Source organism: Passer domesticus, chromosome 2 (genome assembly GCF_036417665.1).
Source record: "Passer domesticus isolate bPasDom1 chromosome 2, bPasDom1.hap1, whole genome shotgun sequence".
Classification (NCBI taxonomy): Eukaryota; Metazoa; Chordata; class Aves; order Passeriformes; family Passeridae; genus Passer; species Passer domesticus.
Window position 1 is genome coordinate 38,741,324 of NC_087475.1, and position 16,743 is coordinate 38,758,066.

The 16,743-nt window shown below is 42.1% G+C and overlaps 2 protein-coding genes across 4 annotated transcripts; one reads left to right on the top strand and one right to left on the bottom strand.

Annotated features, from left to right (window-relative positions):
* Nucleotides 1–380: 380 nt before the first annotated feature.
* Nucleotides 381–9,448, top strand: POGLUT2 (protein O-glucosyltransferase 2). Of its 2 annotated transcripts, none has more exons than XM_064408319.1 (10): nucleotides 381–649; nucleotides 2,083–2,288; nucleotides 2,716–2,921; nucleotides 3,659–3,736; nucleotides 5,760–5,932; nucleotides 6,864–7,101; nucleotides 7,678–7,887; nucleotides 8,244–8,333; nucleotides 8,863–8,967; nucleotides 9,187–9,448. In XM_064408319.1, exons 1-10 carry the CDS (start codon nucleotides 384–386, stop codon nucleotides 9,202–9,204), a joined length of 1,590 nt encoding a protein of 529 aa, XP_064264389.1. In that variant the 5' UTR covers nucleotides 381–383; the 3' UTR covers nucleotides 9,205–9,448. The 2 variants fall into 2 exon arrangements, with proteins under 2 accessions (XP_064264389.1, XP_064264388.1); XM_064408318.1 differs by having other exon boundaries at nucleotides 396–649; nucleotides 2,117–2,288.
* Nucleotides 9,449–10,498: 1,050 nt separating this feature from the next.
* Nucleotides 10,499–15,425, bottom strand: TEX30 (testis expressed 30). Of its 2 annotated transcripts, none has more exons than XM_064408320.1 (5): nucleotides 15,380–15,425; nucleotides 14,180–14,410; nucleotides 13,103–13,154; nucleotides 11,835–12,043; nucleotides 10,499–10,738 (listed from the first exon to the last, which is right to left on the bottom strand). In XM_064408320.1, the coding sequence occupies exons 1-5, from the start codon at nucleotides 15,395–15,397 to the stop codon at nucleotides 10,565–10,567; spliced, it is 684 nt and encodes a 227-aa protein (XP_064264390.1). In that variant the 5' UTR covers nucleotides 15,398–15,425; the 3' UTR covers nucleotides 10,499–10,564. The 2 variants fall into 2 exon arrangements, with proteins under 2 accessions (XP_064264390.1, XP_064264391.1); XM_064408321.1 differs by lacking the exon at nucleotides 15,380–15,425 and adding an exon at nucleotides 15,230–15,355.
* Between the last annotated feature and the right edge of the window lie 1,318 nt (nucleotides 15,426–16,743).

Sequence of the window (16,743 nt, forward strand, 5' to 3'; positions counted from 1 at the left end):
ATGCCTCCAGAGAGGAAGACTCCACTGCCTCCATGGGCAGCCTGTTCCAGGGCTTTGTCATCCTCAGCGCAAAGAAGCTCTTCAGCTGCTCCGGGGAGGATTCTGAAAACACATTTTCCGGATTGTAAACTCCATTTCCCACCCTAATGTTTGCGAACGGAGTGAAGGGAGGCGGGTGGGGGGAGAACTTGAGCTCCTGGCATGGGTTAAACAGCGGCTCAGAGAGTCCGGATGCGTAGGACAGGGCCGCGGGCCATCAAAGCCGGCTGTCCCTAATGCTTTCCACGCCCTGGGTCCCAACAGTTCCCGCGGGCTCAGCCAGCGCCTCCCAAGGGGCCGGCGCCTCCCGGCAGCGCCGCCCCGCCATGCCGCGGCCCCGCCCCATGGAGCCGCGCCGGGGGCGGGACTGCCCGGCGGCAGGCCGAGGGCTGGAGGCCGGTGCCGGCGGTGTTCGTCCCTCGGGGGCAGCGCTGCCGATGCGGGCGCTGTGGCCGCTGTGCCTCGCCCTGGCAGCCGCGGCGGCGGCCGCGGGCGGGGGCGGGCGGCCGAGCGCCGAGCGCAGCGCCGTGTGGGGGCCCGGGCTGCGCGCCGCGGCCGCGCTCCCCGCACGGTACTTCTATGTGCAGGCCGTGGACGCCCGAGGGCTGAGGTGAGGGCAGCGGCGGCTTTTCGGGGAGATTCTGGGCACGGTCAAGCCGAGAGGCTTGCGATTTGTTCGTAGAAGGTGCAGGCTAAAAGCTCCTTCTACGTGACTCTGCATATCACTTGGCAAGAGCTAATTAATCTTTTCAAGGAGTATCAAATAACGGCGCGAGGGGATGAGATGAGAGGATGAAAAAGCAGCAAAGCGTACGTGTTAGTCAGTGGAAAAATTCATTATTTATTCTCCTTTGTCAAAACTTTAGCAGTGACTAATACATTTAATTTGTTAGGCTCAGGCATCCTGCTTGTTTCCACTGTTAGGAACATTAGCCTTTCTTCTACCTGCTGATGCACAAGATCAGTAGAATAATTCAGGAATTACTCCATAGGCCAAGAGGTAAACTTCTTTGGAATGAAATAGGACAAGGAGCAATAGCCATAAAGTAGAATACAGGAAATTTCACTTCACCATGAGGAAAAACTCCCTGAGGGTTGCAGAGGGCTGGAACGGGCTGCCCAGGGAGGCTGTGGAGTCTCTCTCTGGAGACATTGGAAAGCCCCCTGGACGTGTTCCTGTGTCCCCTGCTGCAGGTGACCCTGCTTTGGCAGGGGGATTGGACTAGATGGTCTCCCGTGGTCCTTTCCAACCCTAACAACTCAGTGATTCTGTGATTTTCAGAGGATACTCATTGCTTTCCATTTATTTAGGAAAACTGGTCATGCAACCTAGATAGGTGCTCAGAATGCTCCATCAAGGTCATCCTGATTAGGTGCATCATGGCTTGTGTGAGTATGGAAGCTGCCATTTAGCTTAACTTGGATAGTAAATATTTCTTGCATTTTGAACTGGCAGCTCTTGAGTATGTCTGAACAAGTTTTAGGAAAGGTGGTGGGAGTAGCTGAACTAAGGAGTTACAGCCCAAGAGTCTGGGCACTGCTGGAAGAAAAGTGAAAGGAAGTTGACAGCATTTTGACTGCACCAGCTTTGTTGATACCTCAATGATATGTGATAACTTCATGATTATTCAGATTATTTTATTTGGTTTTATAGAGGTTTTTCTGTTTTGGTGTATGTTTAATTATACCAAAATATCTCATTTACACACTGAATTACGTGAACCCTTTATAATTTTTCCCTGTTTTTTTTTCCTGTATAAGCTACTATAATGATTAAGAAGTGTAACTTTGTTCTTTACTTCCTTAAATAATACCTGGAAAATAAGGTAATCTGAAAACATTTTACTTCTGAATGTAAAATAATAGACTTATTAACCTGTTAAAGTGAACATTCGGATGTGCTTCTAGAGGCCTAACATGGCTCAGAGGAAATGGCTAACATGGCTCTCTGGAAATCTGTTGACTTGCAAAGGAATAGACCAGACTAAGAAATCTGTTGTATGTTTACTTTGTTTATTAAGCTCCCACTTATTCTCTGGGTAGGTTCACTTCATCACCAGGTGAAAATGCATTCCAGGTGAAGATCACTGCTCCTGAAGAACAGTTTACTCGTGTTGGTGTGCAAGTATTGGACAGGAAAGATGGTTCCTTCCTCGTGAGGTACAGGATGTATGCGAGCTACAAAAGCCTGAGGATAGAAGTCAAAACTGGAGATAAGCATGTTGCAAAGTCTCCATATATTTTAAAAGGTAAGAGGCACCACTATCACAGGTTTCCTGTCATGGCTGACAAAGTGTGTCCCAGAATGTCTTCTACTAGAAGCATAGTAGAAGACATTCTGTGACACATACTCATACCTCATACTTCTCTAGACTATCAAATCCCATTGAAATTATGGATTCATTATATGTGTCCTACACATAGTGTTCAAAATAATGAAAGGAACCAAGTGCTGTGAAGCTGTTGCCTAATAAATACAGGTAGAAGGCTCACACATAAGCTGATGTAGGTTGACATGACTCCATTAGAGTTAAAAAAAATTCAGACGTATCTGTTTAGAGTTGCTGAAGTTTTGGCCCTAAGCAATGAATGTTCAGAGCTTGACCCTGTTCTGTGATCTCAACAGCTCAATATTATGACTTATTAAAAGTAAAATAATAATTTTGTTCCCAATAGGACCTATTTACCATGAAAACTGTGACTGCCCTCAGGAGGAAAGCAGTGCATGGCTGGAAGAGATGAACTGCCCTCAAACCTTTCCACAGATTCAAAGAGACCTAGCAAATTTTCCCATTGTTGACCCAGATAAGATTGCAAAAGAAATTCCACAGAGGTTTGGACAAAGACAGAGTTTGTGTCACTACACTATCAAAGACAATGAGGTATGGAATCTGGTTGTTCTGAAGTCCATATGGGAATTTGGTGGCAAGCCATGAGCAGTTTGGTTGTTCCCAATTGTAAAAGCTCCTTGTAGTGTATTCTTTAAGAACAAGACTTTGCTTGCTTCTCTGTCCTTGAATACTCTGCAGTTTGTGTACGAGCTCAGCAATGTCTGTCCTACTTTGTAAGTGCTTTTTTCTCCATGCTACAGCTGAAACACAGTGAAAGCAAATTACTTTCCAGGCAATCAGTATGAGTACTGGGCACACACCCAAGTCTCCTAAGTGCTAATTCAGTTTCCTGTTCTCTGGGCAATACTGTTGTGATGTGTCACAATCATCTAATTTGAAGTACATCGATAAATTACATCATGCCTAATTCTGGGATACCACTTTTAGCTGAACTGAGGATCAGAGCTACAATTTTTTATAAAAAAGAATTGTATATACTGCACTTATTTCAGTGGAATTTTATATAGAAATGAGAAGAATGGAACGCCACAGAAATAGGCAACAGTTTCTGCTTCCATGAAACAGACCTCAAACATCTGCAAAAGCAAGCAGTTTTTAATTTTTTTATCATTTTTCTGTGATGAGATGTCTATTGCTTCCCAGCTGATTCATAAATCTGTACAGCCATATACTCTGTCTGAGTAGCTACTATGCGATTAAAAGAGCTTGAATTTTGCCAGCTGTTCTCTGAAATGAAATCACCCAGTAAAACCTTTGTTTATTTTCAGGTTTATATAAAGACATATGGGGAACATGTTGGCTTCAGAATTTTCATGGATGCCATACTGCTTTCTTTGACCAGAAAAGTGAGTACATCCGTATTCTGGATGTCCTAATTTATAGAAGCCTGGCCTTAAATACACATCAGCATATTGTTGCTCTTTCTGTTAAAAAAACTCTTGCTCTTTGATTAATTATGGAAAGGTCATGGGTTTTCCTTGTTTGAAGCTGTCATGTTCTAGAATGCCATCTGATTGAGTATCATAGAAGTTAATTGAATAAGTAGGCTTTTATAGGTGAGTTTGATAAGCCAACAGGGTATGTTGTTTTGGTTTTTTTTTTCTGTAAAATAAATAACTCATCCTCCAGCATCTAGCAGAAAATTCTGTCTCTGCATGTACATTGCTGCAAAAAGCTGAACACAAGTTGACACAACATGTTAAAGAAATATCAAGTAACCTTTCCACTATCCTCAGGATTAGTAATGGATCAGTTATGCTACTCTGTCTGCCTTTGGGTGTCATGCTTTAAGGATTGCTCTATTGCTAACATTGCTGAACTAACATTGCACAGGAAAATGGGAAAAATGACTAAATGTCCAAATGAACATTACTTTAAGCGGGGATTGTTTCATCTAATGCTGTCTACAAGAGGACATGATGTCTAAGGGAAAACATGAATGTAGACTACAGTTACCTATAATATTGTTCTCTGGAAGATGGAAGTAAACTGTTCTTGGTGTCAGTAGTGTTGGACAAGAAATAATGGAGTTAAATTAAATCTAATGACTTCAGATTAAAGTTGAAAAAGGATTGCTAAATCCAAAACCAGAAACTGTTTACAGATTTAGAAAACACAGTTTATACCATTCCCATTAAATACCATTCAATAAGAATTTTTATTAGGATAGTGTCACTGAGTGACAGTAGATAGTTGGTTGGAGAAGAAGATTCAAGCTGCTGATTGACTCTGCTACTGAGGATGTGTAGAAAATACAATTTGTAGGGTTTATGCCCATTACAACCATTAGATGGCACCGTAGTAATGAAGTTTAGTGCTGAGCATTAGACTGTGTAGCAAGCACCCTTTGAAAGGAATAGAGTATCTTCTGCCATTTGGAAGTGTTTGATACTTGGCAAATTATTAATTTATTTTGTTTAGAAAGAGGCAGCTGAGAGGGATGTATTGAAGATGTATGTTTTTAAAAAATGAAATTAAGAGAGTGAACTGAGATATGACATTAGTTCTGCAATGAACTTATATGTGCCTTCAGGGTTCTGTAAAATGCAGCCATATGTCATGTTTAGCCTTTTGCTCTCCAAACTGAACTGTCTCACCATTTTCAGTGTTTCCTCACAAGGCAGCTGGTCCTTTCTTTGGAAAAGTACAAAGCTGCCTTTCTTTCTACCTTTTTGTACTTCACTTGAAATCACAAACTCAATACAGGGGTGCATCACAGTTTCATAAAGCAGCAAAATTATGCCCTCTGTTCTGCTTCCTGGCCATCAGTAGTATTTTTCTTGCCTTTTGGCTGTGACAGTAATTTCATGTATGGTTCCACACTGGCGATGATGTTATGCTGAATAATTAACCAAAGCACTGACTAAATGTGGTCTTCCCATCATGGCTGTTTATTTCTGTTTCTTGTCTTCTGTTGGATTTAGGCATCCTGCAGACACAGGGTGAATCAGATCACTGATGTGTCAAAAAACTGATTTACTAGCCAGCATCAGTTTTCTATATACCAACAAGATGATCCAGTTTACCTTGGAACGATACAATTGCTGACTAGGTCCCAGTGATTGCATGATAAAAAGATTGTGTGGCCAATCATGTAAGGTATAGCAGAAATCATCCTCTAAAAAAAGTGTGCTCCTATGCCTTATGTGACTTTGCATAAATCTTTTTTTAAAAAATACTATTCTGTAGGCTTTACTCTGTGGTCTCAGTACTTCTAACACGTTTCTAAATGTCAGTGATTTATTACAGGTACATGAAGTAAATTAGACACCTGGCTATTTTTCATCTTAGGTTATTTTCAAAATGCAAGATGCCAACAGAATACTGTATGTGCTAAACTGCATTTGTGCCTACTTTGCTTCTCTTTAGGTGAAAATGCCAGATGTAGAATTTTTTGTTAATTTGGGGGACTGGCCTTTGGAGAAAAGGAAGCCCCCACAGAACTTGCACCCGATCTTCTCTTGGTGTGGGTCCAGTGAGTCAAAAGACATTGTCATGCCAACATACGACTTAACAGACTCAGTTTTGGAGACTATGGGACGGTAAGAAATGGCTTAAACTTTTCACAAAATTCACAATGAATGATCTTCCACAGAGATCTGTATGGTAACAGTATATTAAGTATTTTCATTTACTCATTGAGACACTGGCATTCTAGGTAGTAACTGTGTAATCAATATATTATTATGCTTCACTGTTTCATTTGAAAAATCCAGATTTATCTAAATATGGTCAAATCATTGAAAATAGCACTTAAGAGTGTTTCAAGGCTAGGCATTTGATTTGTTTGCTTTGTTTCCCCCCCCCATGAACTTGTTGACAACTAGCCAGGTGTCTTTCTTTCCTGATTTTGTTAGAATCCGTTTTTTTGTACCTTTCAAATCCCAAAACAATTATTGGGAATTCTTGAACTAGGAGCCACCATCTCCCACTTTGATTACTTACTGTAACTAGCTTTGGCAACTGCTCTTTTCTGTCTTGAAACACTACAAAGGCAGCTTGCTTCTAAGAAATCTTTGTAATCCATCTTGAAGTTACCATTTCACTGCATTTAGTTCAGGTTCCTTTTTTTTTGTCAAGAGTTTTTCTAATTTGCTATCCCTTGCCCTCTCAGTTTATGTGTTTAATTTCTTAACATTTTTAAGGATGTGCAGTATGTTTTACTAAGTACCTTGCATCACCTTCTCTGGCAACCATATCTACTTTTACCTATTTTTTTCCATGACAGCTGACAGGTACTGTTTCCACATGCCATGTTGTTGAATGATACTGTCATGCTATATGCCTGTGAACTTAACATTCATTCTCTGTTTCTGTTGCTGCAAATGACTGATACAGTAACACATTATGAGGTGCTTATGACTTCCTTTCATCTTTGTTCTCTGCCTATGGGTACTGTGAACTCTTTTAAGTAACTGCACTTTAAAAAGTTTCCAGTAGGCTTCACTATTAAACCAGTTCTTTCTGCTGTAGAGTCAGCCTGGATATGATGTCAGTCCAAGCAAACACTGGCCCATCGTGGGAAGACAAGAACACCACAGCCTTCTGGAGAGGACGTGACAGCCGCAAAGAGAGGCTTGAGCTTGTAAAACTCAGCAGGAAATATCCAGAGATCATAGATGCTGCTTTCACAAACTTTTTTTTCTTTAAACATGATGAAAGCCTCTATGGCCCTATCGTTAAGCACATTTCATTTTTTGATTTTTTTAAGGTAAGCCTCTCATCATTTTTCTTAGAAGTCAGTTCTCAGTGTTTCCAATTATCAAATAACTTAGTATGTATTATTGAAAATAAAGTGATTTGTAGTTTTTCAGGACACCATCAGTAACAAGCATGACTAGACATCCCTCCAGTGGGATTAACTGCTATGTAGCTCTTACCCTCAGGATAATAATGTCTGATTTACATCTAAAGGTTCTGTAGAACCTCATGTAATCTATATAACTTCAAGTTCCTTTTTATCTCTTTTTCCTGATTCAGCGATCAGGACTACTAACATAACTAACATAGTGGGAAAATCAGTGGATGAAGTGGCACATCTACCCTCACATCCAAGGATGAGCACCTAAGAATTCCTGGAGAACTTAATTGATGAAGCTCTGTGTACCCTGCACTGTGATGAATCCCAAACTAGATAATAAAAGCTTCTTAGACATTGATGCTTGCCTAGCCAGTCCTACCTGTCTCAATATCGGCAAGTCAGTAACACCAGTGCCCTCAGAATATAACCTAACCAAGCCACAGGGATCTTGTGGTTTTTAATAACTTCTGGTCTTTTTCTTTCCAGTATAAATATCAAATTAATATTGATGGCACAGTGGCAGCCTACAGATTGCCTTATCTACTAGCAGGAAACAGTGTGGTGCTAAAGCAAGATTCCATCTACTATGAGCACTTCTATAATGAGCTGCAGCCATGGAAACACTACATCCCATTTAAAAGTGACCTGAGTGATCTGCTAGAAAAACTACAGTGGGCAAAAGATCATGATGAAGAGGTAAAATACACATTAAGAAGTTTGCAGTAATGTTTCTAGAAGAGAACAGAAATTTAATTTCTTTAAAAAAACCAAAAAAAATATACTAGGGGAACTTGAAATTTGTTTTCATCAACTCTACAAAGAAGAAAAACACTAAAATGCATAATATTGTCCTTAATTTGAAATCAAATTGAACTTCAGGAAAAAAAGAGTATCTTCATAACAAAGCCTTAACTTTTAAAAAGAATTCTTTATTTGAGTTATCCTAAACTGTCAATTTCATTTGTAACTCCATAACCAACAGTAGCACCCTGAAATAAATACTAATTCTGGGCAATTAAAAAAATAAACCAAGCTTTCATTTTCTTTGACAGGCAAAAAATATTGCAAAATCTGGACAAGAATTTGCAAGAAACAATCTCATGGGAGACCACATTTTTTGTTACTATTTCAAACTTTTCCAGGTCAGTATATTTTTAATGGCTACTGGCACAGAAATAGAAATCACACAGCAAGAATCTGGGGCAACAGAGCTGCTGGATATGGGCCAGTCTGGTACTTGAAGCCATGAAGCAAGCAGCAGCAATTAAAATTTGGTTTTTACAAGCATTGTATTCAATTATATGCTATGAAACCCCTTAAGACTATGCTGGCTGTTTGAGAGGCAGTGGGATCCCATAAATCTTGATCTAATCTGCCAGAATATGTAGCCCACACTGATCAAAGAATTCCACATCAGATGCACACCCTGTGAACCACAGCTGAAAATATCTGTGCATTAGCACCAAGATACTGAACTCCAGGGAGGCACCCGAAAGGGCTCCCATCTGCAGCTGAGTGTTCCCTCACCCTGTCTCTGACAGTCTGAAGGAACAGATTGTGTAGCCCCAGAGTTTTTACAGAATTGCTCAGCTGATTTGGTACAATATTGGCAACTAGATGTACAATCTAAAAAGTTTATGAATTAATGATACCTTCCTTTTCTAAAACTAGGAATATGCCAGCTTGCAAGTGAGTGAGCCAAAAATCAGAGATGGGATGGAGAAAGTACAGCAGCCTGATGATGACCTTTTCCCATGCACTTGCCACCGAAAAAAGGTACAGCCTATGCAGAGTTAAATGTAAAGTGCTGAGTGTCTTCAGTTCCTGCTCAGCCCCGCTGGAGCAGGGCTGCTCAGTGCCCCACAGTATCAGTTATCAGGCCAGGCCATTAACACCTATCGAACTTAGAAACACTTCTTGATGTATTTGCAGGACTAGACAGTGAAAAATAGGCTTCCAGTTAACTGAAACATGTTTCTTCTTTTTTGACTGCAGGCCAAAGATGAACTCTGACAGAAGTAAATACATTTTTTCAGTATTTGCCTAAATTCAGACTGTCTTCTTAAAGAAAAAAGAAAAATCTGGGTTAGTATGCCTGTGGATAATGTCAGTGGATATTTTAAAGTTTACCATTTCATGATCTACATATGGAAGAAAACAAAGCACCCCTGATTTCCTTTTCATCATGCAGTGGTGGCAGAGCCTTATTCAAACACATTTTTATAATTTTTTTAAAAATAAAAACATGTTTGTATCAGTCATGTGTTCCTGTCCTGAGTTACCTTGGAAATGCAGGTACTTTTTACTCATGCTTGTATATAGTAAGTCTTTTCACAAACATGAAACTGTTCTGTAAAGAAGAGCTGATGAGATCCATTGGCATCTTTTTTCAGACCACAACTTTGCTCCTTCTGAGAGAATCTTAAAGGCAATGCTGTGGGGTTCATAAGAAATCTTGTTAACCTGAAGGAAAACCACAATTCCAATAGGGCAGTAAGCTTGGTTATACCAAAGGGTTACTAACAACCCATAATGAGAAAGGCTGCAGCTGCCAGTACACACTAAGTGTTTCATCCACTCTCCAGTGTCAGAGCTCAGTGACCTAAGTTCCTCCTGTCACAATGGATGCAGAACTGGTTCCTGCTCCAGGAGCTCCTCCATCACTAAACACAATTTGTCTACCAGTTTTTATTTATCAGAGGGCCTCAGAATCAGTCCTTTAGACAAAGAACATTGGTGAAGGGAACTCCTCAAAACTGAACCATCTTCTTTGCTCCATATGCGCAGCTGTGCCTGCATTACCTCCTCCTCCTCCTCCCCACACAGACAGAATCTGGCTCCCTAATGTGGCAGACACTGTGACCAACCAGGGATTCCTCTCCCTGCCTCACAGGTTTGGAAACACCTGGGAAGGCCAGCACATAGCACCAAGGCAAAGAAGTACACCAGGCTCACCAGCCTTAGGGGATGTGCTGGCAGAACCCTACAAAGCAGTAGGTTTTAATTGCAAGTGAGTACAGCATCAGTAATATACTCAGAAATTGAGGAACCTTAAAGATACTCTGTCCAAGTAGATTTTTTTCCAGTATATTACTTCAAATATAAGTAAAAAGCATTACTTAAGCCTCTGCATTTCCAAGTGTTGTATTTGGTTATTTGCATAGAAACACAGAACAATGCTGCTATGATATATTTTCTGTCCTTCTGGAAGTTCTTTATTGTTTTGCATTTTTTTCATTCATACACAGCTTTATTTGCATTTGCACTTAGACCTCTGAAAACATCAGTTTTTAAAAAAATATGCCTCTAAAAATAACAAACCCTTTATTTGCCACATGTAGGAAAAATGAAGATACTGCTTGAACACTGCAAATTATTTGTGCTGCAGCTGAACATTCTCTCTAAGCCAAGAAAAAACTTGTGCATTTACTTCTTCCATGACATCATCTGCTGTTCGTCCTTTGACTGCCATCCCATGGTTTGCTTTATCAATCCAGTGGATTTTTTTAGGGGCTTTCATTTTGCTCACCACACCTTCTAGCAATTGCTATGGAGAAAACAAGAATGCAAATGTTAGAGAATTTGCTGCTACCAACCCTGTAACTCCTAGATGACTCTTGCTTTGCCTGTGTAATGCAAAACAGGCAGCTCCTAAAAAGCAGATGGATCTGTGTGCACATGAAAAACACCTTGCTAGGAAAATGGGATGTATTCTCTATTCAGGATATGAATACTGAGATCTGTTCAAAGCATCGCCCTCACTCAAATAGAGAACAGCAGAAAATTAGAACTTCAAAGGAGTCCATTTTTACTGTCAGAGGGTAGTGCTGGCAATAAAATGATACAATTGAAGTCCAATTTTTCTGCAGAGGCTGAGTAGCAATGTAATTCCTTAGGGACTAGCTTTGACACTGTTGTAATTTCTCAGGAAACAGATCTAAGAACCAGCTCACAAAATCCCCATAAAGAAGGCACTCCAAGGATCTGCTTGCTGGTCACTAGCCTGACTTATTTTGGCAACAAACCCTCACAAAAGCATTATGACTCCTTAGAAACTGTCCAAGCATGGAAAATGCCAATTGCACATAGACCCAAATTCACACTGACCTGTTCAAGAACAACAGATACCTGTTTGCAAGGAAACATGGCAGAAAAGCACTGTTTCCCTTTCTCTGTACACCTGCTCTTCCTCTCTACAAAAATATCACTTTTTGCCACAGAAGCCTGACTTGGGGGTAGAACTGCTTTGCTAGAAGAATTTGCCATGAAAATGTGACCAATGTGACATTGGTGGCACCACACAGGTTTTGTAACTTGAAACGGATAAAACAAAATAGCAAATAACTCACTCCTTCCATAGACCACTTTTAATTTATGCAATCCTATCAAAACCATTCAAATCAGGGTATTTCAGTGACCCAAAGATGAGCTTGCTAAATTGGAAGATCAAGCATGTTCCATTGCACGTTTTAAGCAGCAAAAGGAAGCACTGCCAGGCTTCCTTGTGTCTGATGAAGTTTTCTACCCAAGGCTTCCTTCAGAAGACACCTATGGCTGTTAATCAAGTGAAATACAGGCATCACTGAGGCTCATTGCTGCTCTCCAGACTGCCCTTTCATAGCAGGATTTACAAGGGTACTCACTTTTTCACACATCTCATCTGCTGATCCTGAGACAAACAGCACTGGACACGTGATCAGTAATAAATCCTCATCCCGGAGCTTGGACTGCAGTTTTGGTCGATGCAAAGGGTAAGATAAACACACAAGACCTTGAATGAAGCCATCATCATCATCACCCTGGCTCAGCTGACGTATCACTGAGGCAGCAGCTCGTGAGCCCATGGAACGGCCTTTCTCCCATGCAGAAATAAAGGAAAAAAGTATTATCTGCTGTCACCTCATCTACATTCTGGTTTAGTAAACAACTCCCCAAACCAATCCAACTGAGTGTATTCACTGGCACAAAATTCTAGGGATGTTCTACTTAATGAAAAACATTAATCCTGATTTCAGCATTTTCTGCTAAGATATTTGTCTAGTTGTAACATTTACACCCCTGTTTAAAAAATAAGGGGAAAAGAAAGAAAATATAAATAGATAGGGATCCCTTGCAATACTGGAAGGAACAACACCCCATCCTGGGGACAAGGGGATAGAAGGACTGGTCCTATGCTCCAGAGCCTGGAAATTTGAGATAGCCATGACAGTATCCTGTATCATTATTTTCATGCAACCTCAATTTGCTCAAGTTCAAAACAAAATTCTGTGCTTGATTTCACTTGGCTCACAAAACAAATCCAGCAAGTGTTTATGCACACCTTGAACTTCAGCCTAAAAGCAAAAGTAGAAGGAAGGGAAAAAAGTGTGAAGTGGGAACATGAGGTCAGTCAGTAACAGCAAGGGAACATCAAAGTATCTCCTCAAAGAGGAAGCACATGAGCTGGCAATGCACTGCAATTGAGTGTTACAAGTTGCTAGTTCTTATAGCGGCACAGACTTGCTTTCACTTAAAAGAAAACAGAATTTCCCCTATCAAGATATTCCTAACTACCCCCATCTATTCCCCTTTTCACAAAACATAGCTGACTTTTTTTATCTGTCACTAGGTTTTAATTACCAAAACCTGTTTTGGGAAAACTTCCATTTATCAGGATTCTTCAAGACCTGCAGTTAAAAAGTACACATGGATAATCAGAAAACTCATGCCCTGTAAATTCTAAGTGACAAGGAAGTTTTCTCCCAAAGTACCTGGAAAATACAACTTTCTTTCCTCTTCTACGGTAAGATCTATGGTATCATAAGGAGGGTTCATTTGCTTCTCACCAAAGTGGGACAGACTTGGAATACTTACAGATTGCTATTACTAGAGACGGTATAAGAGAGAAAATTATTGATAATAAAAACAATACCTGCAAGGAAAACACCAGAAAGTTTATAATCATCACAAAGTTTTAAGTATTCCTAAAGAAATAAGAGAAAGAGAAGCATTATAAGTCGGAATTAAGAGCTGGGAAGCTCTGTTTGTAGCTACTACACAAAAAAAAATGGGAAGCTCTTTCAGCACTGCAGATTAAAGAACAGATACATAGAAGGTGCTCTCTTGAGTTTTATGACACAAATGGTTTCATAATGTTTTGCAGCAACAACATAAACATAATCAATTTCACATTAGCTCTCAGCAACTCTAAAATATCAGATGCCCTATAAAGTTACCAAAACATAAGTGATTACTATGTATCAACTCAGTAACAGTAACAGACCCCATGCACACTCGTGGCCCATCAAAAGGAAAAGCAGGTTTGCAAAAATGCCCTTCACTGAGATTATGTATTTGTGACATGATCAGTTAAGTCCAACAGAAAAGATAAAATTCAGCAACATTTTTTCACGTTTTAGGAGATAACTAATCAGATGTTATCTTATCAGATCATCTTAGCAGCTGCCTTAAAATTACCGTTACATATCAGCATATTAACATAAATGCACTAACAAAATTATGCTTCTTCCATAAAGACTGGAGATTCCCATTAAAGACTGTAAAGAATGACATCAAATTAATGTACATATAACATCATCACAATGACATCATACAAAATTCCTTTAGAACTGGACTTTGGTCCCCTATAACAATGCCTCCTACTCAATGCAAGCAGATCACGCATCCTAAATTCTTCACCCAGCTTGTTTCCATCCTAAATTCTTCCACTTTTTGCAAGCTGTAAGTTTACCCATTAAATACCCTTGCTTTTTGTCAGGCATTCCTTTATCCCTGATCTCAAACCCGCACACTTGTGGCAGCTGTTCCAGCTGTTGCCCATCTAAGAACTGCTTCTGCTGTTTCTGTTCTCACACAGTGCTCCATTTACCTAAACGTTGGTTCTAATTTTCCCACTGTTGCTTGACTAATCTCTGGCTGTAATTTAAGAAACCTGGAAGACAGCACCCATGGATCTAAGCTTTGATCTAAGAATTTTTTCACTCCTTACCACAACTGCTTTGAAAGCCTTAGTCCTGTAGGCAACATTAAGGCCTTTACAAGTAAACCGCAGGCACAGAACTCCATGGGATGCAAGATAGGCTGCCAAGGACACTAAATGAGGGAAATTCATGTCTCCTCCAGCTCCATGAGTAAGAATCACTCCATACGTTGGTTTCTTCTCTGGGACAGAAAAGATAGCATCAAGACATTTGTTTCCAAAAGGTATTTTCACTTTAACCTAGAAATGAAACAAAACACACTATTATTATTAAAAAACAAAAAATAAACCAAAAAGCCCTCAAAAAACCCAAGAGGAAGTGTTCCCAGTCTATAAAAAATAAACCCAAATTGCAAGCCTGATTTTATTTCTTCTGTTTAAGAGTACTAAATCACTAACTGTACCTCTGGTTCAGTTTCCATACAATAATGGGCAAATCACTTTATGACTCCACACCTTATGTTCTGCACTAGAGAATGAAGCTTCAAAGCACAAAGTGAAATGATTCTGACCCTCTCTATACCTCTACGTCTAGCTTTTTCAGGCCTAACTAAGCTACCTAGACCATAATAATGTGACATTAACACAGAGCCTAGCAAACATTTGGAAATCACACAGTGGTAACCACTGACTGAAGCAGCAGCCTGCAGAGACGACGACTGAAACCTCCCCCAGGGACAGGGGACAGGTTCGGCCAAAGCTCCAGGGGCACAGGGCCTCCATCAGCACAGGCAGGAGGAGCCGATCCAGACACAAGTCCTGCTCATGTTCTGCGGAATGAACGGGACTGGGCAACACAAGTGTCCCTGTGGTGGCTTCAGGGAGCACAAAGGACACCCGGGGCTGGGATAAACTCAGTGTCCCGAAGGCGCTCCTCGGCAGCGCCCCGCAGCGGAGCTGCACAGGCCGAGGGAGGCGCTCAGCGGCCCTGCCGAGCTGCGGCCCCCGGAGGGGTGGGAGATCCAGACCAGGCAGGGCATGGCGGAGCACACGCGGGACAGCCAGAGGCCTGCACACAGAGACAGGCAGAGCTGCAGCCGCCACCAGCCACGGACACACCTCTCCTGGGAAGGCAGAGGCGGCAGCGCACCCAGCCCGCCGCCCCTGCCCATCTCCAGGGCCGCCTGAGAGGGGACGGGCGGCTGTCCCGGGCTGCAGGAGCCCGCGCACCCCCACGGGCGGCGGGCGCACGCACGGCGCCGGCCATACCTCCGCCCGCCCGCTCATCCCGCCGCGACGTCACCGGAGTGACAGCCCCCCGCGCCAGTCCCGCCCCGCCGCCCGGCTGCCGAGGCGCTGATTGGTCAGAGCCGGCGAGGCCCCGCCCCCAGGGAGGGGAGAGGCCGCGGCCTGCGCGGGGGCTTGTGGAGGGGCGCGGGTTGGGCCGTGTTAAACGTATAAAACACCCAGAAATAAATAAAGCCCCACGTAAATTGTTTTTATTCAGCCGTGTGTACAAAAACTGCACGGACTGCTAGGTGGTGGTTCAGCACAAATAAAGCAAATTGCGTAGGGTTTGTTCGGAAAGTCAGGTTTTTACTGACGTCAAGATGAGATGCTTGGGATGAGTCACAGAATTACAGAGTCATTTAGGTTGGAAACGACCCCTGAGACCATCGAGCCCAACCTGTGACTGAACACCACCATGTCAGCAAGATCACGGCACTGATTGCCACATCCAGTCATTTGTTTAACACCTTCCAGGGATGGCAACTCCGCCACCTTCCTTGGGCAGTCCATTGCAATGTTTAGAAACCCTTTCCATGAAGAAATTGCTCCGGACGTCCAGCCTGAACCTCCCCTGCCACTGCTTGGGGCGATTTTCTCTCCCTTTTGCTGGTTGCTTGGGGGAAGACCACCCGCCTGGCTACAGCCTCCTTTCAGGGGTTGTGGAGACCGATAAGGTCACCCTGATCCTCCTTTTCTCCCCTCCACCTCCCTCAGCTGCTCCTCGTGAGACTTGTGCTCCAGACCCTTCACCAGCCCCATTGCCCTTTTCTCCATTGCCCTTGCTCAAGGGCCTCAGTGTCCGTGCGGAAGTGAGGGCCCAGAATGGGACACAGCATTCAGGGTGTGGACTCGGCAGAGCCAAGTGCAGAGGGAAAGGTGAGATGTCCAGAGTGACATCAGACAATTTTTTTTTGGCAGCTGTCAGCACACTTGATCCATGTGACACTGACAAACGGGAGAGACACTCAGTGGCTGGTTTTCTAGGTACACATCTGTCTCCAGGGCTGTGCTCTGTTGTACAGTAAATGACCTACTGTGTTCAAAACACAGCCTTAATCTGGTGGAAGACAGCACCAACAATATATAACAGTGCTTGTAGTATTTGTATATTGAGCATTTCACAGGCAAATAAAAAAATTCCAAAATACTCTATTGCAAGGTATTTAGCCAGAGCTCATGTTTTCTTCCAGTATCAGCGTATGAAGCTCACTCATATCAATTAAGATGCCCTATTACTTAGCTGATTGAAGATGTCATCACCCAGCAGAACTTTATTTTTCATATGTTCGCCTCCTGGAAAATAAGCTCACTCTGGCTTGTGCTCTGAGTGTCTCACTGTCAGC